Raw genomic sequence first — 24,105 nt, forward strand, 5'->3', positions numbered from 1 at the left:
CAAAGAAATTAGAGAATGTGTGTGTTTGTATCAGAGAGACAGAGACAAAGAGAGAGAGAGGTAGGGCGAGTAAGTGTGTGTCATCAAGAGCAAACAGAGAAGATGAATACAGCGGTAGACTGATGACTGAGGGTGTGTGAGAGAAAGCATGAGTGTGTGTCACAGCCGTAGCCTCTGCTGTGCATCGCCAAGCTGTCACTTTAGGTTTATGTCCGCTACCTTGTGTTTGACAAACAAGGACAAGCCTGCACAACATCACAGCTGGCTTGTCTCTGTATCTCATCATCATCATCATCACACTTGTCTCACTGACATGTATGCGTCCATGCAATATTCCTTGTCTCTCACTCATGTACACACACAAATGAGCATGGCGAGATTCACACACACACGCGCGCCTCTCAGGCTGTTACTATTTCATATCCTCTTCAGGTGAGTATCCCATTAAGTGTGGAGTGCAATTTTGCTCGACCAGGTACCTGTTTGCATTGATTGTGTGGTAAATTAACCACCATGAAGGCCAAATCTGACATTATGTTTAAGTACATCAATTATCATCGGGCAAGGCTTTTAGCATTTTTGAATAAAATTGAAAAACTGAATAAAATAAATTCCAAAAATTGGTTTAGAAAACACTAAAATCATAAACCTTTGGCAGCTACGATGCGCCTATTGCAAAGTATTACAATTATATATTCCAAAACCTGTCCTCATTCTGTTTCTGAATACACAGGCAAAATCTATTATGCTCTGCTTTGTACAAGGCTCACAAATTAAAACAGCAGTTAACAGAGGCACTTATTACAGTTGCTCCCAATCATTTCAACAGTGGCTTTACAGGAAATGTGATTAGTGCAGCGTACAGAGGGGAAGTAGCAACTGGAGACTGTGGAGATAAAAAGAGACTGTAGAGAGAAAGCAGCTGCACTGGTGGATATCCATCCAAATGGACAGCAAGAAAATGTGATGTGAAAATGTGAATAGGCAGTGTCTGTATAGAGGCAAGTAGTTGCAGAGGTCTCACTTGTAGGACAGGAACATGTATTTCAGTCAGACTGAAATGAAGATGTGTAACAGCAGCACGTACAAATACATTGTCAGTAACATTGGGCCTCATGCAGGAGATTTTTATATTTTTATCCTAAACCAAATTCAGCAAACTTGTCGTAAATTGTTCGTTTCGTCCTGATGAATGCCACCTGTTCATTAGTACTTGCACGTTTATGAGATCTGAACATTTGATCATAATCACTACAAAATAACTATATGAAGCTACCTGTTATGCTCGATTTGTGGGCAAGTTTCATTCACTGACTAGAGGAAAAAAAACAACTTGTGGAGCTTCAAGTATTGCTGTTGGACATCAGCAGATGCAATCACATTATTGTGACAGAATGAAAAAAGCAAAAGCGGCTAAAGCAAAGCGGTCCACAATGTAGTTGTGAGGTGGTCAAAGGGATGTAACAGTCATCATATTTAAACAAAAAAATCATTCAGATTAAAGGCCTTGTCACAGCGAAGTTCATCCATGTGTCCTTGCGAAATAAGCAGTGCTATGGAGGCTTGGTGACGTAGGGACTACTCACAGGGCTAGTAGGTGAAATGCTGTAGCTGGCGAGCTAACGGCTAAAATGCCAGCAAGCAGGGAACATGCTAGCAATAGTCAGTCACAATAGCTCTTCAAGCTTCTGTCAAAATGTCTTGCACGTACTGTGCAGTTTACTCTCCCATGTAATTTTGTTTTTAGGATTGTACATTATTTCATTCAATAAAGAGTTGATGAGGGCACAAAAAACCAGAGTATCTTCCTACATTTGTGTGTCAAAGTTCAGCAAAGTTTAACTTCACACAAATATTTCCACAGATTTAACTTGCCCCACTAGTGAATCCACCGTTTACGGCAGTTCAATGCTGGTGTGACCGGGCCTTAATGAATTTACATTCATTAAGGCCCGGGGGGGGTTGCTTGGGTCCAGATGGCATTAAACAAAAGAAATCTAACTAAAATGGCGCCTCAGCTGCACCGTGTGGGTTAACGAGTGTGGCTCTGTTAAAGGGACAAGTTAAAGTGTATGTGTGTACTGTATAGGATAAATGTTGCATGCAAGGCCCTGTGTCTGTGTGAACATCAACTCAGCATGTAGCTACCAAATTAACCTAACAGTGAAAACACATCACAACAATAAAACACAATGAACCAAAACAATACATATATATATTCACAAAAGTAACACAGTCCTGTGCTATGCTGTTATGCCCAGTAATATGTTCGGTGGTTACGTTAGCAGTCTGTAAAGTAAGAAGTTGCTTTGAAGTTGCTGTTATTATCTGGGTCACAGGTCAGACTGACCAATGGTAGCTGGGACCTGGGTTCATGGGTGGAGTCCACACCTCCAGGGATTCTGGGAAACTGAGTTCCATGGCTCTCTTTTGTTTACAGAACAAAAGAGCTTATGGACTCCTAAATAGAGTTCAGTTAAAGTCACACAAATTAATGAATTCATCTGTGGAGTTCCAACAATTTTAATGCTTAAATCAAGCAAGTGTTTCCCCCCCACAGACTATATGTACTTGTATTGTGTGACAGGCCTGGACCACACCTAAATTTGCAAGATCCTACGAATATCCTCTACTGTTGGCGACCAAGCAGTGCCACTGGAACTATCAGGTGCTTGGTGCCTTGCAGAAGTAGACATTAGTGGTATCTCTTGCAGGTGGAGAAAGCTTTTGTATTTTCCTTTTTCTGTTTTCCTTTTCTAACCTTCACATTCTCCACAACAAGCAAAGGTCTAGTCCCTTTCTCAAGGGCACATCACATGTTAAAGCATGAGAGATTACATCCGATTCATTTTCCAGTAAACCTCCTCCTCAGTACAAGGCTAATTTAATGTACATACATTATGTGCAGTGCGGTAAATGCCACAGCACAGTGGGGAGGATCAGGGCACCGATCAGGGAATTTAATATTCTGGATGGGTTTATCTGCAGAGACGAGAGGCTGCCAGATATCCATATCAACCAATTTTTCCTTGACAACAAGCACTTTATCACTTGTCAGCTGAGATCAATGGCTGCTGCTGATGCTTCATTGTGAATTTAAAGTAGGTTCAAAATCAATGACAATAAAGCTATTCTTGTTTACTTACAGTGTACATGCAGGGTTTTCACATAGCATTGCTGTTTTACTTTAGAAACATATACATATATACATATACATAAACCGTTTTTTTCCATTCATAGTGCTCTGCCCGTTTGGACTGTTTTCCCTTTCAGTGTCAAATAGCCTTTGTTTTATCCAGGTTTTATCAAGTCCCATTCTGCCATGTCTGCAAACAAGCTCAAGAAGCATAGGATATATGCTGTTCCCTTTGTGTGTGTTTTTTCCCTCAACTTCTATTTTTGACATTGTTTCAGTATTAATCATAACATTTTACATGCATGTCAAATAAAATGTTGAAATTACTGCAAAACATATTTTGACAGACCCCTCAGCCCCGGCTCTTGTAAACAAACATAATACTAGGCCTTTCGAGCCCATTTTGATTTGTGCCCTCTCCAGGAATTAAACCAATTTGTGTGCAGTTACTTTAGGACTTGACTTCTGTCAAGAACGTGGCATTCAAACCAGCAAGTCAAAGTAAGCTATAGATTGTAAAATTAAACAGAAGCTTGGTTTCAGATGGCTGCAGGGATTTAATGAAGCTTTTCATTCAGTATAAAGCAGCTGTGGACAACATATACTGTAAGAATCACATATCAGTTCACAGACAAATGCAGTCTGCCTTACCGGCGTTCCTGCTTTAACCACATTAAACGTTATTTTTTGATGTCGGCTTAAATGCATCTTCTGGCTGGGGAGGGTTTCATCACAGTTTATCTACGTTTTAAGCATTATTCTGTTATTGCTGCACATTTGCTCTAAGTATTTTGTTTACTCTTGTTGAAAAAGTCATCAGCGCCACATTGACAAAATTTCCACCAAAATGCCAACAACTGACTTTGTGCTGCCTCTTTTTGAATGAACCTCCCACCTGTCTGCGCCTCTCCTCCCACCTGTGCATCTTGCACTCTGCACTTGGCACCAGACTACCACACAGACGGGCAAAGCGGATTTCAAGGTCAGGAAATACCAGAACGCTGCTTGCATTGATTGTTGCGCTGCCATGAAAATAGTGCTTTACTCTGGATGGGGCCTTGAATTTTAACTCCACACAGGATGCCAGAAGACTATTGACTATTGTGAAATATGCTGTCATCATTTGAAGAGTCTAATAGCATCAGATAAATTATGTAGATGATTTCCTACTGGTGAAGTGATCAGCTCTTACTGGATATTATAGTTGAAATGAGTTTTATATTTGTGGCCACTTGTGGACAGATAGAATAGAAGCCAAAGAATCATTACATACTTGTATCTTGAGCTAAAAGTAGCTGCCAGTTAGTGACATTTAAAACCGGAAGGGCAGTGTTCAATCATCCCTAAACACAGTACTGTAGTTCTGTATGTGTCTGTCCCAGGAGGCCAGTGGTACACAAACCCTGGCAGCATTACTTCTTCTCTGCGCCTAGTAAGCTGTACAGGGTAACAGTGAAAAAATGGACCAACATGCAAAAACACTGTCTCAGGAATTAACATCAATCAGACAGAAAACACTGGTTTTATGCTTTAAATCAAGCAATTACAAAACTTCAAGCACAATTCTTTCATTTCATTTCATTAATTTCATTGGTGTTAACACAGCATTTCCCTGCTAGCACTCTGTGATTCCTGTCGAACCTAATACAATCTCTACTCAGTCACACTGAAAATCGACTTGTTTTTACCGGGCTTCAAATCAAAAGCTAATTTCCTGAGCGCCTGATTTCCTAAACCACAGTTTGAAGTTTAAAGAGGACATGGGCTCACTGCTGTCAGGTCCCCACATAACGAGAGCAGTAAAAAGCTTTATGAGCCCGGGTGCCACAGGCAGATAGTGTAATTATGACTTTGAATCCCTGCCTTAGTGGCATTGTGACTATTTTAGGGGGTGTAGCAGGTGCAATGCTGTCATATGAATCATTTATTTCAAGAAGACATTTAAATGTCAGTAGATGCAAAAGTAATGGGTAAGGTAGTAAGAAAAGGTGTTGTGCTGCAAGATTGTGAGTTAAGTAAAGGAGAGGGCATGACAGCAGTGAAGGAAATGGAAAGGTCAGGTCAGGAAGGAGCAGCTTCCTGTTAGTTGATTAGTCCAGAGGAGCCTCCTGGGAGGAGTGAACTTGTAATTTGAAAGTTGTTTGTTTGAAACTCTTATTGCTCTAAACGTTCTGCCCTCTCATTTGGTGCTCTTGAGAAAGGCACTTGACCTCTAATTGCTCTTGTTCCCAGCAGACTCCAGCTTTAGATGTTTTTGTACTGGTCAGTTCCTAGGTGGCGATGTGAAAGAGAAGAGAAGTTTCACAGTGCTGGAAAGACCATAGGTAGTATGTGCAAAGCTAGAGGTATGAGACTGAAAATAAGGAAGGGTTGGAAACTCACTTAGTGAGTTTATGATGTTTTTTTCGTATGTTATCAGTGTAATATTATAAGGACTGTCAGTCTGTCCTGCCCACATTTGCCAGTTTCCTGTAACAGGTGCTACTGTAGCATTCAAAGCTGACCAGTGGTGGCAGAATATAACACACCCACATCAAGATCAGGGCTCAGGGATGCTGTGCTGCATGGGTGTTGTGTTGCAAAAGAAAAAGTAAAACCACAAAAAATCAAAACCCTGGGGTCTGTGGGGAGAGGAGCTCTCAACTGGAGACTCTGGGTCACAGGAGGAGGTTGGGTATGGATGGTGGGTGTACAAAGTGCAGGGCGTTGATCCGTGGCAGGGGTTTACATCCTGAGTCCCGCATGTGGTTAGGTTAATTCAACAAAAGCACTTTGGTTAAGTTAAGGGAAAGATCATGGTTTTGGTTAAATGTTAATAAAGTGTTCATACCCTGTCTTGTGCTTCAAGTCACTTTTGACTTCTTCAATATTTAACCAAGACCACAATCTTTGCCTAACCTGTGCTGTGAGTGCCGAAACATAACCATAAACAAATTGTGTTTCTAGTTGCAATGAATGGACATCGGGCTCTATTTTTGTGACCCCAGCGGTGTGGCACAGTGAAGGGCGCCCTGCCCAGTGCGTCAGAGGCGTGCCAAACACTGGCTTGCCGGGTGCACCTGTGGTACACTTGGATACGGGGTGGAATCAGAAAGAATACATTATCATACATTATAGGTGGGCATGTTAGAGGCTGTGACAATCATGCCAATCACATTCACTACTTTCATCCCAAAGGTAAAGGCATTGCCCTTCAGGAAACCATATGCCAAGTTGCCTGATAAATAAAGTCAAGTCATAATTTAGCTGTTCTCCCTCACTTTCTGTCTCACCCACTCACTTTCTCGCTCTCTCTTACTCCCTTTTTAGATCACGGATATAGTCGGTTACATCCATTTCATTTAAACATCATAAACATTAAATGAGAAATTAAATTTGACAAAATTGACATTTAATAAGGCTTATTTTCTGTTCATATCTTTTTAAGGTGGCTTATTAAACAGTTGATTATGGCACCTGAAATTGCAAATTATATTGACTTTTTATAATCCATAATAAGGGTTACATCTTGGTGGATGGACAGAATTTAAATAACAAACTTTATTGTGGGCGCTTTTTACCTGCCTTTCCTGGTGCATAGCTGCATTTCTTAGCGTATTGCTGTGTGTGTGTCCTCATTCGCATGCACAAGATACAAACAAAACTGGGACCCGCCCATCAAAACATTGTTCCATGAAAAGTCATCAAAACCATGCAAATTATTCTTTAATTCTGTATTTTTAAAAAGAAAAAGTTATGGTCTCTTTCATTGGTTCAACAAGTCCTCCAAATTATATGACAAAAAATGTTTGTGATTGTCCTGCAGAACACCACGCGTTTTTTGATCTGATGCCCCTATCAGCAGGACGACATCATTTGTCCGTGCCGTACCAGGTCAAATTCTGCTACCATTCAAGTTGAATTCCGTGTTTCAATCCGCTGCCTGACTGGTAAAATGAACCTTAGCATAATCATTTCAGAATATCCTCCAAGAACTGTGTGTTCTCAATTCATTTCCTGCCATTATTCAACCTGGGAAATCTACCCGGTCTGATTTTCTTTTCCCTGAAGTATATGTGTGAGTTGATATTTGTATATCATTCGCCATGTGTTTCCTCAGTCTATTTCTGTCAAGTCCACATGCTGCGTGCAGAGGAAATATACTTAAATGGTTGCTGCAGGTCTGTGTTCTCTCCATTAACACGACCAACTGAAAGGAAGCTGCTGTCACCGCTGTTCTGTGTCCGGTGTGAATCTGAACTCAGTGTGCTGAACCTGCTTCTTTTGTGCGGCTGTTATTGAAGCTTTTTTCTTCACAATCAGTCGGTTTCTTTCAAGCCAATAAATACACTTTATAAATACACATCTTTTCCTTTCTCAAGGTGGTCTTCAGATGGAGGTTCAACGGGACTATTGATTGACCCTTAGCCTCAGTGTGAGTGTGTGTCAGAGGTTGTCTGTGTTACGTTACCTCTTCAGTACCATGTGGTTGTAGCAATAAACTGTGAAAAAGAAATAAGGAAAGAAAGAAAAAAAGAAACAAAGAAACAAGGAAAGAAGGAAATGACTAAAGAAAGAAAGAAAAAAGGAAGGGAGACTTGAGATTGATTGAAAAATTTTGTACACCCACAAGAAACTGTGATAAGAAATAAAGGAAGTAAGGAAAGAACGAAAGAAGGTGAGAAGCAAAGAAAGAAATAAGAAAAGAAAGGGATAGAAGAAAGAAAGAAATTAAAGAAATAAATGAATGAAAGCAAAAACAAAAGAAGAAAGGAACTAAAGAGAGAATGAGCCTGACTCATCTCGTCTTTCTGTCCTTGTGAGGACAATTGATCCTCCTAAAGTTAAGACCCAAGCCCTCGTCTCTCTCTGTCCATTGGTAGTGCATGGTGATATAGCTGACTGCAGGCGGGAGGTTTTTATTGATCTGCTATTGACAAGTTTTCATTAGGTAAGAGTGCAGTGCCCTTTAAATGTCACTGTGGGAGATCGTCTTCCATCTGTCTCAACAGCAGTAAGGGCTGCCATTCCAGGAGCATGGGACAGCTTTGTCCCTGCCATGTGTTTCCAGGGATGAAAAATAACAACTTGCCCTTGCAGTACTGATGTGTAGCTTTTTTGTGTACATTTTTATAGAACATCCCAGATTCAGCAAATGTTACTGTAAGTGGATTTTTGAATAAGGAATACCTTCAGAAATTTACCACTGTGACCATAACGTTTTAATCTAACCCCAACAATTGTTTTTGTGTAACTTCAGTATAGTTTTTTTTTTTAATATAGTTTCTCTTTGGAAGCCCTGTAACTTCCTTCTTTATCTCTTTGAATTACCTTTCATCTCCTTAACTTTGGTGACATGACTGAAGATATTAAAGCCCTATTCGTACTGTAGCTCCCTATCTCCTTCTCTTCTCTGTCAGCTGTTTAGCTCTCTGTTCATCTCCACTTGACATGTCTTTTGTACCCTATGTGAATTATGAATGTTGACTAAACTTCCCCACTTCAGTGCGCAACCCTGTCTCGTAGAAATTATATTTGTATACTAATAAACTCCAACAGGAAATATGTTTTGACAGAAACTTAATGTGGCCCAGATTATGTTTTTATCATCCATCCATCCATCCATTTTCTACCGCTTGGTCCCGTTAGGGGTCGCGGGTGACTGGAGCCTATCCCAGTGACTTTGGGCCTTAGGCAGGGTACACCCTGGACAGTGGCCAACTCGTCGCAGGGCTAACACAGACACAGACAAGGACAGACAACCATTCACTCTCACATTCATCCAATACGGGCAATTTTAGAGTTATCAATTAACCTACACATGCATGTCTTTGGACGGTGGGAGGAAGCCGGAGAACCCGGAGAGAACCCACGGTAACACGGGGAGGACATGCAGACTCCACCCAGAGAGATTGTGTGATGTTGGTCTGGTCCGGGAATGATTTTTATCATTGGGACAGGAGCTTTAGCCGCGCTCTGCCACCGTGCACCCCTATGTTTTTATCAACATAAGAAAAATTAATTAATGTATCTGCAAAGTTACTGAAAGCTCAAGTTCCAGATTTAGATTTGATAAGAAATGAACACCTTTTTGACAATGTCTAGTTGTTTTCTGAACATGTTTCTAAAGCATGGAGTAGGTGAAGAAAAAAAGTATGATAGTCTCTTTATTTCATTACAGACTATACATTATTTATTCATGATCTGAAGACAGACAGACATACAATATGTTAACTGACGTGAATTGGTGCATACATGTATATTTGGTTTTGTTTGGGTTATGTTTGTTTATATACATATGTTTATATTTGTATTTATGTGAGTCTGTATTCATATATTTATTCAGCTTACTTTCTAATTTGCCAAGATATGCTGTTGTTGTGATGTTAGCTATAGTAGCAGGAGAGTTGTGAGCATCGCTGTCTGGAGCTGCTGTGCTGGCTCTGGGAAACCGTCTCGTCCTCTCTGCATGTTAGCTTCGCAGCAGCAACTGTAGCGACAGTTTGCTAACCCACAACCTAGCTAACGTTAGTTACATTACTTTCTATGTCGTTGATGGTGATCCTGGGTGAATAAACTTGAAGCAAGAGATGGAACCCACTGACTTTTTTCTTAAACCAAAACTGTGATATTTTATCATACCTTAAAGGGACACTCCAGTGATGTAGTATTGCAAATCTATAAAGTTGGTTCCCATAATGCAACTTGATAGTCTTTTTAGCTGGATCGCAGCAAAGCAGGCCCAGCCATATAAACCTGAAAGTCTGTCCCTGACTTTGTTGTATTAAAGGGCCAAGTGGTAGATTTCGGGCGGACGGCCCGGGGGCAGGACATGTGCGGAGCTGGGGACCTCGGGCGGACAATTTGGCCACAGTTTAGCACACTGACTATACACGGTCCAGCCATATACTAGGTTTTGACCTAGTCTTGTTTCTTTAGACCTTCCTGCCTGGTAACCAACCACATCTTTCAAACTCATTGATCGTAGTTTGCAACGCAGCCTGAGTCTCCAAACCCACGCTGAGATAAACCTGATGACATCATCAGAGTTATTTTTTTCTTACTTTGCAAAGCACCCTCTAGAACCAGAGAGGACATTATACAACTTTTTTTTTTCACAGGCTGAGTCATACTCCCCATGGTGTGTAAATTTACCCTTTGTGTGTAAAATCAGTGCCCCATTCACCAGGTGGTTAGTAGCCGATAAACCTAACAACGAGCAGGAAGCAGGACATCAGCCCTGGTCTGCGGGGTCTCTTTATCAAAGTGCCCAGCCATCCACCAGGCCCTCCTCTGTATGACTGTTCAGCTTTAAGAATGTCACACTTATTACATTTCCTCCAAAATGTATTTGACAAAGCAGATAAATACTATATAAATGTATTTTGTAGGTTTGAAATATCATTCCTCGCCATTTACTCTCACTCTTCTTGTTGTGTGTAATCCAGACTGAGCCTGGATTCAGGAAGCCTCTAAAACTAGGAGCACTGGTCTGATGATTTATTTCTGGTCAGATTATTATATATGTGCTCTGCTTACCTCACTGGAACTTAAGTGACCAACAGGTCGTCAGCAAACAAATGTTTTAAAAGGGAGCAAAGCCCTCAGAAAGAAAACATTTAACTTTTAAGACAAGCTGAACGCGTTATTAATCTTTAGAAAGGACTAAGCTGTGTTATGTACTCCAACTGGTCTATTAAACAGTGTGAATCGACATCCTAATTGAATGTGTATCAAAGTGAAACTCTGAAGGGAACTAATGTACTTTTTTGTGGTGTTTATTTTTTTTCACAAATTTACATTAAGCTGTTCTGAGATTAAAAAAGCAAAATGTGACAGTTATAAGAAAGTAAAAGACAGACTGACTAAATCTGAATTATTAGTTTATTATTATTAAATTTTACTCATATTAATGCTTTTCTCTTTAGCTATTAAATTGTATCTTTGTCCCTTTTTTCTCTCAAAAGAAAAAATAGACTTACATTACTCTAATCATACTGCGATTATTGATTGCTTAAAAATGTATTTAAAGTAACATTTACAATTCAATTCAACAAATAAAAACAAAGGGAGAAACGTACTGTACACAACAACAGCAAAAAAACACTATCAACAACCAGTAATAGCAAACATCAAGTTTACAAAGTACAAACATATAACCCATTTAAAATGGTCTGTCATTTCTTGCTTTCTCTGCTGTTACCATAGCAGAGTATCCAATACCAGGGCTGAATGCTGCATTAAGGGGGGGATGCAAATGGATAAGGAGTAATAAAAAAAGAGATGAGACGGAAGGATAAAAGGATAAAATGATAGGCAAGAGAAAAAAGAGGGTGAGAAGGAACACAAGGGATGAAACACGAAAAGAAATGGATAAAAAAAGGGGATGGAAAATGATGAAAGTAAAGTGAAAGTAGCCGTGAGAGGAGGACACAGAAAAATGCAAAATAGATAAATAAATAAATGGTGAGGGACAGGCAGCGGGATGTCAACAAGAGAGAGACACAGGCACAGAGACTGATGAAAGATGTCGTGCTGGAGAGGAATCAAAGCAGTAGAGTTTGTACATCAGAGTTACGAAAGAGAAGGACAAAAATATAAAACATAACTAACGTTTACTGTCACCATTTGCAGTTTTGTGCATCATTGTTTTTGATGATCTGTGTGTTCAGTAAACGGCGTTATGAGCACATTTTGTCCAGAAAGCGTTTTTTTTTTTTTTTTTTATGATTTAGCTCTAGGTAGTGACTCAGTGGTCTGGCTTTGAGTGGTGATGGTTTTTGTTCACCAAGCACCAACCTGCCAAACTGCCACCCCATAATAACAGTCTGTAGGTTAGGCTGTGGTTGCCATGGAGTCTCCCGGGGTGATGGGCAGAGAATAGATCGCGGTTTCCTTAATTAGAGTAGAGTGCGCATGATTAGAGCGAGGCTGGGCCAAAAGACGAGAGCACACGTGCAGCCATAAACACACACACACACACACACACAGTAATGGTGAGATGCTGTGGGCCACAGGTAACATGTGGGTGGACAGTGAATGTCAAGCATCTACAGTCAGTCAAATAACAGTCCGGATTGGTGGATAGTTATCATCATGTCATACTGCCAGCTTTTCTGGGTGTACACAAAGTTGTACCCCTATAAACTTTTACAAGGGCATAGATGTGGTTTCAAGTGGGGGGACACAATGAAGTCATGTTCTTTAACCAAAAACATCAAAATAAAAAAACAAAGGAAAAAAGTTATTTTCTGCATTTATATACATTTATATCTAGCAAATAACTTATAAAATTGTTTAAAAGGTGATGTAAATGTCTTTACTATTAATGTGCTAGCTCGACTTCAAATCACGTTTAGTTATCTTGATAGGGACCTGATACTTCATGATAATATTGTACATTTACATCTTTACTGCAAAGACCACAGTGTTTTATTGCTCTTTTATTGATGGTCAGTTCTACCATGTTTTTAGAGGAAGATTAAGTGTAAATAAAAACATTGATTAAATAATTTTTGAGGTGAAAGGGCAAAACCCCCATAAATCACTTGCTTCTGCTAGTAAGGCTTAATTGCTGTGAACACACTGTAATGATTAAAGGCAACTCCGATCAACATTTTGAGCAACTCCTCTCTTCTCTTCTGGCACCCCAAAAAAAAAAAAAAAAATTTCCCAATGGGAATTATGCCTTGTGTACCTTTTATACGCCTGTTCCAGGTCCCGATTTTGTTTATATTTAGTATAGGCGCACAATGCATAATGCACCAAAAAATGGAGCAATGCACCAGCAAAGGCAGGGGAGAAGAAGAGTCCCAGCTAGTAAACATGATTTAAACAGTGCAGAAAGAAATGCACTCAACATGTTTGTCAGGCCTCAAGGATATAACAGTAAGTAAACATAATGGCATGTTTTTACAAGAAAACAACACAGGGTATCTTTAAGAAAACACAAGCAAATAGCGTGTCCCTGTGCCACTGGGGACTGTGTAACTCCTGGTAGTGTCTCCCAAGTCAAATTGGTCCCAGGTGAGGGGCCAGACTAATAGCAGTTTAAAACTACCTCTATGAATCAGAGTCTTCATGTTGAAGTAACCTCACCTGGTCAGGGCACGGTGTGGGCTTTGGCATGATGGACGCTGGCTGTGGAAACTAGTTCTAGGGAAGTGGAATGTACTCTCTGGGGGGAAAGGAGCCGGAGCTAGTGCAGAAGGTGAAGTGATACTGTATCTTGGGGTCTTGAGATTGACAGGCGGATTGGTGCTGCGTCAGCAGTAATATGAACACCGTACCGGACTGTTGTGGTGAAGAGGTAGCTGAGCCGAAAGGTCGATGTATGTTCCAACCCTCTCCTATGGTCACAAGCTTTGGTTAATGACGAAAAGAATGAGATAGGGTTACAAGCGGATTAAATACATTTTCTTCTCAGAAAACAACAGAGGTGAGAGGCTCAGGCAGTCTGGAGTGGAACTGCTGCTCCTTCGCATTGAGTCACTTGAGGTGGTTCAGGCATCTGTGCAACTTGCAGCGTTTCTGTATTTGCATGTGTTTTATTTGCAGTCATATGTACTTGTGTGTTGTCAAAGTGGTGAGGATGTTTTCTTCATCTGCTTGTGTTTTTCTCAAGTTGCAGTACATTTAACTCTTTCGTTCCATACTTTCGTCTTTTGATGGAAAGTACAATTCTGTTACTTTTATTCTATATATTTCTGTTCATATGTTCTATATTTAATCTTTTTGCTGTTATTTGAGCAGATTTTTACACGAGTAATTTTCATTTCCGTAGTGATTCCTTTTGATTATGATGTTTTGGCACTGATCATTTGTGAAATTAGGTATACCCCTTTGTGAACTGGGTAATGAATTTATTAGTGTTAATAGACTTTTGAAGTTACTGTTTGTTAACATGCAGTAGGTGGAAACTGGGATGGGACAAATTGAGTCTTGGTGGTTCAAATATATTCCTTTTGTACCTTCATAATGAATGATGTGAATGAAAATGATGCACAGTACTACTAAGTTTTAGAAAGTATTACAAGAAGAGAAAGGCTTAACTTGTGTTTTTATATATTTGGACCAATATGTTGGAACATGCCACATCTTGTGATTTATTGCCTGAGAAAAGCTGAACGCACTCCCCCAAATACATTTAAAAGAAAACTTAGATATCCAAGCTCTCCTCTGGGCATGTAAAGGCTCTTTTCTACATTGAATCTCAGTGAAAACAGGTTCTTATTTCATTGTACATGGAAACGCTTATCATACTGCTGTGACAAAGGAGCTTTTGGAAGTATAAAAGCTCAAGTAAAAGCAATTTAGTCTGACAGACGTTTTGACAGTTATTTTCTTTATGCAGTTTGGAATGGGTTTATACACACACACAGATCCTGCATGTGAAATAATTTGCTCTATTACACTTACAGATACACACATACAGATACTACTTTATTTCTCCCTATTACTTTTTCTATTTTTCCTTTGACACACACACACACACAATCACGTGACTTTTCCTCTAGCGCCACCATGAGGCTGACATTTGTGGTTCGGAGTGAAATGTTGAACTGTTTTAAGGATTATCATGCATTTTGATGCAGACATTAGTGGTCTTTGTGAACTTTGGTGATCCCCTGACTTTTCATCTAGCACCAACATCAGGTGAAAATTTTAATTTGTCCAATACTTTGGTTGATCCATCTATCTTTGGTTGTCTTTACAATGACCTTTACACCTCACAGAGCCATTAACAAAGACTCTTATGCCTGATAAAGGTGATCTTACTAAAAACCAATTAAAAGTCATTATAGGGACTATTATTCAACTCAACTACAAATTAAGCTAAATTGAGGGAGGATATCCACTATAAAGCTATGTATAGATAGCTCTTTACAGCACCATCCGTGCTTACATTGTGCTTAAGTATGGCCCTTTGCAATTACACGTGTTTGGGCTCTGCTCAGCCCACCGAGCTCCCTGGTAATTTGAAAAAAAATTGGTTTTACAAGCTGAGGAGTATATGTATATTTTCCTTCATTCCTGCCTCACCATGTGCGTGCGTTGCGACACACAGCGATGAAAGTGTCCTTGCTGCGTCATTTATTTTATGTACAACAGTAAAATTAGATTTACTCAGTCATAACTGCTGAACTGTGTGGCAATCGCACTTGTGTTGAGCTGCATTCCAAGTGACAGATATATTATACAGTTTAAGTCACAGCTCTGTGGATCTGTCATCTGTCTGGGTGACTGAGATGCCCCCCCCCCTTCCTTTCTCTCCCTCCATGGCTCTAAGTTCCTTTCTCTCTCTTGCTCCCTCAGATTTACGTTGTCGCAACTTTCAGAGTGCTGATGGGCTGTTAATGTATCATACTGATGTCTGCTCCTCTCCTCTCATGTTTCCTCCTCCCCTCGCCTGTTCTTTCCGCGCCTCTTTTTTTCTCCCACAGTATTTCTACAGGAGCACCGTGTTTGCTTGCTCAGCACTTTTCCTCTCCCTTTCCCTTGCTTCTCTCTGTATATTCTAATGGCACTGCAGCAGTTGGGGATGTTTGAGAGTGTCCTTGTGAAAAAGTAATTCGAGGGTCATGCGGAAGTTTCTCAGACCCGGGCATAAATATTGCAAATTGTTTGGATGACTGTAGACCGATAGCGAACATGACAGCTGGACCAGAAATGGCGGTACAAAAGGGCACCGTGATGCATCACTTTCTCTGGCTGTTTGGAGAGGTGTTGGGAACATTTTTCCTCATTAACCTGACAACGAGCTTGATAGCAAATATCTGTTGACTACATAGTTGCACCACGAGAGTAAATTATAATAAGCTCTTTAAAAACTGTTAATTTACAGTGTGTCTCTCTTGTATGTCTCTCTGCAGATGGAAAGGTGTATGCGTTGGGAGGTATGGGAGCCGACACAACGCCACAGGCCCTGGTGAGGGTTTATGAGGCAGAGAAGGACCAATGGCAGCCGATGACCTCCATGCCCACGCCGCGGTACGGAGCCACGCCCTTCGTAAAAGGAAACAAAATCTATATGATTGGTAGGAAACAAGATCTCATCTAATTTCTCTTTTCATTTCTCAAACCAACACTGTATTTCTGTCCCAGTGGTTCCCAGACTTTTTTAAACCATGGTACCCCAGTGACAAGTGACTGTTTCCTCCCCATGACACCATGGATATATGTTGTAAGAATTTATTTTGACAAACTGACAAAAGTAAAATTGATCTAAAATATGTGACATAAATGAACATCAATATTAAGTGAAATAATATGAGCTCATTATCCATCACTCAGAAAAGAAGTGTTAAGTTTTATGTTATGTACAGTGGTGTGCAGATTTGCAGATAAATAGTCATCTTAAAATAAGCAATGAATGAAAATTAGGTGATTTAAATAGTTATTTGTATTTATTTCTTTACAAAAAAAAGTTAAACTGGCATAGATATTTGTTTTTAGCCAAATGCAAGCAATGAGATAACTTCTGATATGAATTGGCGCTATTTAAATAAAATTAAATTGAATTGGTCCAGACTGAAATATTAACTACTGAATGGATTACCATGAAATTTGGTGCAGACATTCATGGCGCCCAAAGGATAAATCCTGATGACTTTGGTGATCCTCTGTGTTTTCCTCTAGTGCCACCATCAGGGTGACATTTTTAACTATTGGATGGACTGCCATGACATTTGGTTCAGGCAGTCATGTTCCCCATAGGATTGTAATCACTTAACTTTTCCTCCAGCGACATCATTAGGTCAAAATTTTAATTTCTCCAGTAGTTTGGTTTATGACCAGATACCTGCATCAGATTCTAATCAGATTCCCATCAGTCTCAGCTGTACTTTTTTAATACTAATTAGCAAATGTTAGCATACCAACACACTAAACTAAGATGGTGAACATGGTAAACATTACAACTGCTAAACATGCTGATGTTCGCATTTAGCTCAAATCAGTGCTGTGCCTAAGTACAGCCTCACAGAGACACTAGCATGGCTGTAGGCTCTTGTTTGAGAACAAAACACAGAGAAACACATGACTTCATGCATAGTTCTGTTTTTCATCTAATCCCTTTTGTCGCGTGTATTGCAGCAGTGCCACATCTGGAAGTTTTTCCCTGTAGATGAGGCAGTCCAATGTGGGAAAGCTAGCTTCCTAAATCCACGAAAAGCCATAATCCAAATCGCTTTCACTGTACAGGTGGATTTTCTTTGGTTAGCTCAGGTTTGCTCCTGTTGAGGGCTAACAGCTATGTAACAGCATTTCGTGACAATTGATATTGCTGAGCACTGTTCCTAGAAAATTCACGTGCTGGAAAGCGCGTTGTGTTATTATGACAACTGTAACCGTGTGCAGTTGTCACCATATTTAGCTACAGCTAAACCCCATATTCAAGTTTTTAATAGTTATTTTCATGTTTATTGCTTATGTCTTCTTTTCTATCATAACTGTAGCTAATGTTAATGTCACCTTATTTTTATTGTGAAATATTATGAAACAAAAAAAAGGAAATTAACAAATCTTGTAGTACAGTAGGAAAGTTTTCTTAAAGCACCCATGGGAACCACTGTTCTATCCCACTCCTTATATCTGTCTCTTCTTTCTTACACATAGACCCACAGTCTCTCTGCCATCACCTGAGAGTTCAGTTTAGGGATTCTGTAGAGTGAAGAGGGACGTGTTCAGTTACTTTCTCAAGGACATCGATAGCTGGTGATGGATAACATATTTGAAGTGCTTCAATCCTCAGGCTTTGGTGTTGTCCATTGACTGTTTTCAACCTCTAGGGTACTGTGATGCACTCTCAGTGCTTATAGAGAGTAGATACAGGGATATTAACTGTAAGTTTGCCCACTCTCCCTAAAAGTTGTGGTTGTACTTAGTCCAGTCTATCTGACTATCTGGTGTCCCTCTGTTTTACTTTGTTGCTCGTCCAGCGCGCACACACACCTACCGTGTGGCTAGAGAAGTGCGCGTGTTGTACTGTTTTCACCATAAGTCTTTTAGCTCTGTGACTTTATCTGCCTGGCAGTTTTAGAGCAGTGAAAGGAAATGGTGGAAAGACAAAAATGTGTCTCTCAGGTCAGAGGAGTCTCATAGTCTTGATATAATATTGATTAGAAGGACAGAGTTGGAGTTAAATGCTGCTCTGCAGGAAAGAAGAATGTGTGTTCAGTGCAGATCCTGTGTTTTGTGTTTTCCTTCTGATTACGGCATGTCATTTTCCATCCATGATCAGAGGTTACATTTGTTCTCATTTTGTCTCTGGGGGGCTGTTATTGCTCATTGGCACTTGGTCAAAATTTCACACCACTGCTGAGAGAAAAATTGGAGTCACACAAGGCAGGGTACGACCATTTTATCTCACTGACGAAGCACTTTGCAAAGAGATGAATCCATTTCACTACATGCTACAAACAACACAATCCACATTCAGCACAAAGTAGCTGTAATCTCCCGAGAGCAGGAGCTTTGGTCATTTCCATATTAATGTTTTTTTGTTAACACACTCCACCAGAGAGAGAGAATGACTCTTTGCTTATGTGCAGTGGCCAAGAGAGCAGCTTGTGAGCGAACATCACAAGCGGACGGAGAAAACATATTCATCAAGTTGACAACACATAGTCTGCATTTAAAAATGAACAAATCAACACTGGTGGAATGTACTGATGTACAATTTTGAAGTACTTGTATGTTTCTTGAGTCTCTGCTTGGGTATGAATGCAAGCGTAATAATCAAATAATAAGATGGATAAAAATATGAGACTCACAAGGGCCATTTTTCTGCATAATTTTAATAATTTATTCATTCATAATTTATAATATGCTTATAATTGTTCTGTACTACTTAAGTACCTGCATGAATGCAGCACTTGTACTTGTAACTGTATTTTTACATTGTGGTATTGCTAATTTTACTAAAAGCTGCTCTAATCAATTTTTATATTAAAAGTGGATTAAATGACTACATGTAATGTAAAGGCAGACGTTCATACTGATGAACCCACAAATAATTATCACCCGATACTGCAGTTCCCCTCAGCTCTCATCGTCTCATTGTCATTATTTACAGCCACATCAGGTAGCTGTTTTCAGTATAAAGCTCTGATAAACCCACCAACTACAGAATTCCCTCAAAGATAGTGGAGACCAAAACAGAACTAAAAGAGAGTAGATATTGGACTTAGATTCATCAGGTGGACACAAACGCGACTCCAAATGAATGTTAATGTTGCTCTGTATCTGCTGGATGTTTAAATAGGCAACTATTTGCTAATATGTAATATGTCAGCGTTGTGTTTCAAGCTTGTTCCCACTGCCCCCAAGTTGATGCAGGTTTAAGTAAAATATCTGAATACTCCTTTCACCACTGAAAATTGAGAAACACATCCATTGATTTTACAACATATAAAAATCATTTTGAAGCAAATTGTAAATAAGACGAAACATGCAAACTCAGAGACAAGTGTCCTCGTTTTCCTGAATCTCAACAACGGAGGCAAAGTTAGCACGATCCATAGAGCGACAATAACCACTTTTATGGGAAACATGGTGGGTTGAAATAAACAGATTTAAATAAATAGGTTTTCAGAAATCTAAGGAGTACCTCCATGCAGGTTATAATTTAGACCAGTGGTTCGCAACTTTTTTTGTTTGATGTACCCTCACGCGGAGTTTATAGTTCAGTGCACTGCATAGCTTCAGCTGTGCTCCCAACAGCACTGTCGGAGGTGGCGGTTATTGGCAGCAGTAAAGGGAGTACTTTCTGCTGTGTATCAGGACTGGTATGGCCTCTGAAGTACTGTGTACCACAGTTTAGAGTGGTGTGCTGGACAGCTATATGTGTGCATTATCAGTGGCGTTAGTGGAAGAGCAGACGGACTTCTCTAAAACCAACACCAAAATAAAATAAAATATAAATAAGATAACATGATCCAGTAAAAAGAGCAGTTTGCCCCTAAAATAAAACATCCATATCTTCTTTGCAGACTAGCTAGAAAATTCCTCTTGCCGTGCCTGGGAAGTGCATGGGACAGAGAAGGATGGCTAGTCTAAAGTGCACCCACATGGACACAACACACACACACACACACACACACACACACACACACACAAATACATACATGGGAGTTTAATCACATTATATCAATTTATACACAGAGTTATGAGCGATGTTCAAACTGAATAATGTGATACTCATGCTTTATATTCATGTTGGTTTTATAACTGGAAATCCAGGTCATTGTTTTTCTCTCTCTCTTTCTCGCTTTGTCTCTCTCTCAGTCATACAGTGTGAATGTAATGCCTGTTCACTCGCTGTAGTTGAAAAGTTTACCGTACCTTGTAAATTCATGCTGCTTCTTCAGCTGCCGCTCCACTCGGGGATGTGTTTGAATCAGTGGGTGCCTTAACCACCCTTGATTTAAATTCTATGTGTTCCCAGTCAACAGCAGATTTACTGGCATGTGACGTAACTCATCAAGCTTCATACTGCTTTAAAATGTGTGTGTCTGTGTGTGTATACAATTTGAATCAAGGATTTTATTGCAGTGCCAGGGTTGGTAATCAGCTCACAAGTGCAGCTGAAAAGAGATTGTCAGCAAGTCAAGGATGATCAAAAATTATTCTGTGAAACAAAAAGATATGCATATAAACTCACAGCACTTGAGCACACACATACAGAACTTCCTTTATTGCGTGAGTATTATTGCATGTTCTTGAATAAGGGAATATGTAACACCACCCGTCTGCAGCTGCAAAGACAGAGGAGAAGGAATCTAAATCACCACAAAGACAAATCTGCTCAGTCCCGGAAGCCTTTCTTGCTACTGAAGTTATGTATTAGTTAACAGCAGGTAAATCAGCAATGGTCACTATGCCGGCCAGCATCTTGTACCTTCATCTGCCAGTGGCCGAAGTGGTGGCTGCTGTAACTTGAGCCAAAGTCACTAGAGCTTATGGCAAAACAATGCATAGGGATTCAACCAACAGCAGCAAATCAAATGGAAATGTATACCACTTGTTACAGAGTTAACTATCTGGTTCTGTATTGGAGGCGATAGAGAGGGGGGAGAAAGACCTTGGGATATTTTGCTTTGCCATTTTCAGAAGCATAAAACAAGTGTTATCTCTAGCAGAAGCTGCCTTTTGCATTTTTATTTTGCATGTTTGATATGTTGTGGCGTTTTAATGTGTTACATTAAATCCGGTACAATTTAAAAGGTTTTTTTTATTGTAATGCTAAAATAGTTATGTTCCAGAAATTACAACCAGGTCAGTAAAGTCACCTTTTAGTCTGTATACACATGGTCACTGGCAGAATAGCTTTGCACTGGATTGAGCTATATTGTTTTCCCACTGTATGAAAAGAGGACTTTGGCTTTGTGCAGCGCTCAGATTTCACACCACATTTAAAGTTCTAGTTATTTAAGAGTCAACGCTGTTTGCTGCTGACCTTTTAAAGAAATTGTTTGACATTTTGGGAAATATGCTCATTTACTTACGGTTTGAAGATCGATACCACACTCATGTCTGTGCGCTAACTATGGCACTAGAGCAAAGAGTCAATTAGATGTGCTGGTAGACATATTTTTAAACTTTGGACAGAGCCAGGCTAGCTGTTCAGCCGTTAATCTAGGTTTCCTGATACATAATATTACTCTAATTTGAAAATAAATGTGTATTGGCTTTTCTTCAGCATATATATTTTAGTTTTTCTCTGTCAGTTCTGTAAATTATATAAAGTACACAGATGACTTATCAGTGCTGAGTTGAATTTTTGGTACTGACTTATTACACAGTCAATGATACAGCATCACAGTTGATCTTTTTTTATAATCTTGTCAAAAATCTGTCTCTGGAGTACTGCAGTAACTGAATGTGTACTATCCAATCTCACAGAAAATGTGTGCGTATATGAATTGTATTTTCATGTGTATTTTTTAATGCCTCTGTATACTGAACATTTATATTGTAATCGACAGATCTTTTAGCTCAAACTTTCCTTCTTTCTCGCACAGCTCTCTGACTCTGATGCTTCCCACTCAGTTCGACTCTTTGTCTCACTATTGCTATCGATCTTCATGCCGCCCTGCCTACTCCAGTTGACCCTCTTCCACTTTCTCCTCTCACTCCTCCACATTCTCCTCTCTTCCCTATATTACTTTTGCACAATTTCTCAGTCTCATTGTCATTTTCTCATCCTCATCCTGCCTCTTTCTTCTTCACCATCTGTTTCTGTATTCTTCTCTTGTTACTTCTCCTTCCATTTCTCCTTCCTTCCCCTGTATGTCCTTTTTGTCACCCTCAACACCCCTCTCACATTGTCCTCAACCTCTCCTCCCTTTCTCCATCATTCACATTGTTACTATATGCTCCCTCTCTCACCACTTTGCCTTCCCCTTGTAGTTGTATTTTACAAGGTTAAGTTATGATTTGTGGAAGTAAACAACTTGTAGGCGTCCTAGGGGAGCACCCTGCTGCTGTGCTCTGCTTTCAGTTCAAAATGAAATGTGGTCCCAGTGCTGGTCCGCATGCTTGCCAGACTTCGACGTAAATGCCAAGCAAACTTTGTGACAGCAGCAGGGGATTAAAAAGCAATGAAAAGGAACAGGAAATAGAAAGCAAGGACAAACAGTGTCACACAGAAAATGTGTGAGTCCTGGAAATGAATTCCTTTTATGAGATGGTACATGCAGATGCCACATCGTTATGATAATCCAGAAGTGATTTGTTGCTTAAATTCTTGGAGGAAGTGGCTTTAAACATGGCTGTGTGTAACAACTAAATCATGTGATCCAGCAGGTTATTACAGCATATTCATAGATACACAGTATAAACTCTGTGGACATGTAACGCGCCAATATCATCATAAATGTGTTTTGACCCTGAATTTGAAAGCTCTCCTGCCTCCTCCAGGTGGTCGGCAGGGAAAGATGCCGGTGACGGCGCTGGAGGCTTTTGACCTGGAGATGAAGAGCTGGACACGTTATCCCTGCATCCCAAGCCGGAGGGCCTTTTCCTGCTGCGCCACAAATGAGCGGAGCCTATTCAGCCTGGGGGGTCTCCAGCAACCAGGGCCGCATAACTTCTACTCCAGACCTCACTTCGTCAGCACCATGGAGGAGTATGATCTGGATCAAGGTAAGTGGTGACATAACTATACAGTACGTGGTAACATTAAGTACCAGGAGCTTTGAAACAAGTTGGTTGCTATGAAAACAAACAAACACGGTATCTCCCAAGTCTCCCAATCACATTCTGTCACCTGGCTGAGTCCCGTGGCTCTGCCTGCCCCTTTACCATTTGTGTTAACATCATGTTAATACTATCAGAGCTAGTAGTTGACTGTTGCTGACTCACTGAAGTGAAAATCCAGAAATAGAACAATCTAAATCCTTACAAATGACTAGTTAATGCATTTAGCGCTGCTCGTGGCAGCAGGAGGACTATTAGAGTAGCAGAGTGAATTCAGGACCACAGCCCATTAAGACCAGTGAAGGTTTTGCAGCTGAAGTGGTAGGCAGAAGACAACACAGTAAAGCTAATGTAGGTTTGGTTAGCAGCTAACATGATTTATCACAGTTTTCTGTGCTTGTTTCATCAGAAATTCTAATATGCTAATAACCAAAGTACTTTAAATTATTTTGTCTGTGTGATTAGCTTAGACTTCCCTTGCAGGGCTTCTTTTTTACACAAGGATTCAATGAAGAAAAGCTGTTAAACTAATTATGTTGCAGCTGTAGTGAATTCGAATCGCATAGCAACAGTTCTACTTCGTTAGCAGTGACTGGAATGTGAAAAATATAAGAACCTGTGCAATGCAAAGCATATGGCATTGTATACATGCTCGTTACCTTACTTACTAGCTTGTTGTGGTAGTGTTGGAGTGGACTGTATCATATGATATGTTTCTGATATTTTGTCAGTGCCATAGATTCTGATCTGACAAGTGTAAATAACAATTCTAACATCATACAGGTTTTATG

The 24,105-nt window shown here is 40.0% G+C and overlaps 1 protein-coding gene across 3 annotated transcripts in view; it reads left to right on the top strand.

Moving 5' to 3' along the window:
• Positions 1-24,105, top strand: part of LOC122883404 (kelch domain-containing protein 8B-like) — a 178,985-nt gene that overhangs the window by 104,492 nt on the left and 50,388 nt on the right. For all 3 annotated transcript variants that reach the window (XM_044212030.1, XM_044212029.1, XM_044212031.1), the window contains 2 exons: positions 15,988-16,152; positions 23,036-23,260. In XM_044212030.1, coding sequence (XP_044067965.1) covers positions 15,988-16,152; positions 23,036-23,260 — 390 coding nt within the window. The remainder of the gene's footprint in view (positions 1-15,987; positions 16,153-23,035; positions 23,261-24,105) is intronic.

This window comes from Siniperca chuatsi, linkage group LG10, assembly GCF_020085105.1.
Source record: "Siniperca chuatsi isolate FFG_IHB_CAS linkage group LG10, ASM2008510v1, whole genome shotgun sequence".
Taxonomy (NCBI): Eukaryota; Metazoa; Chordata; class Actinopteri; order Centrarchiformes; family Sinipercidae; genus Siniperca; species Siniperca chuatsi.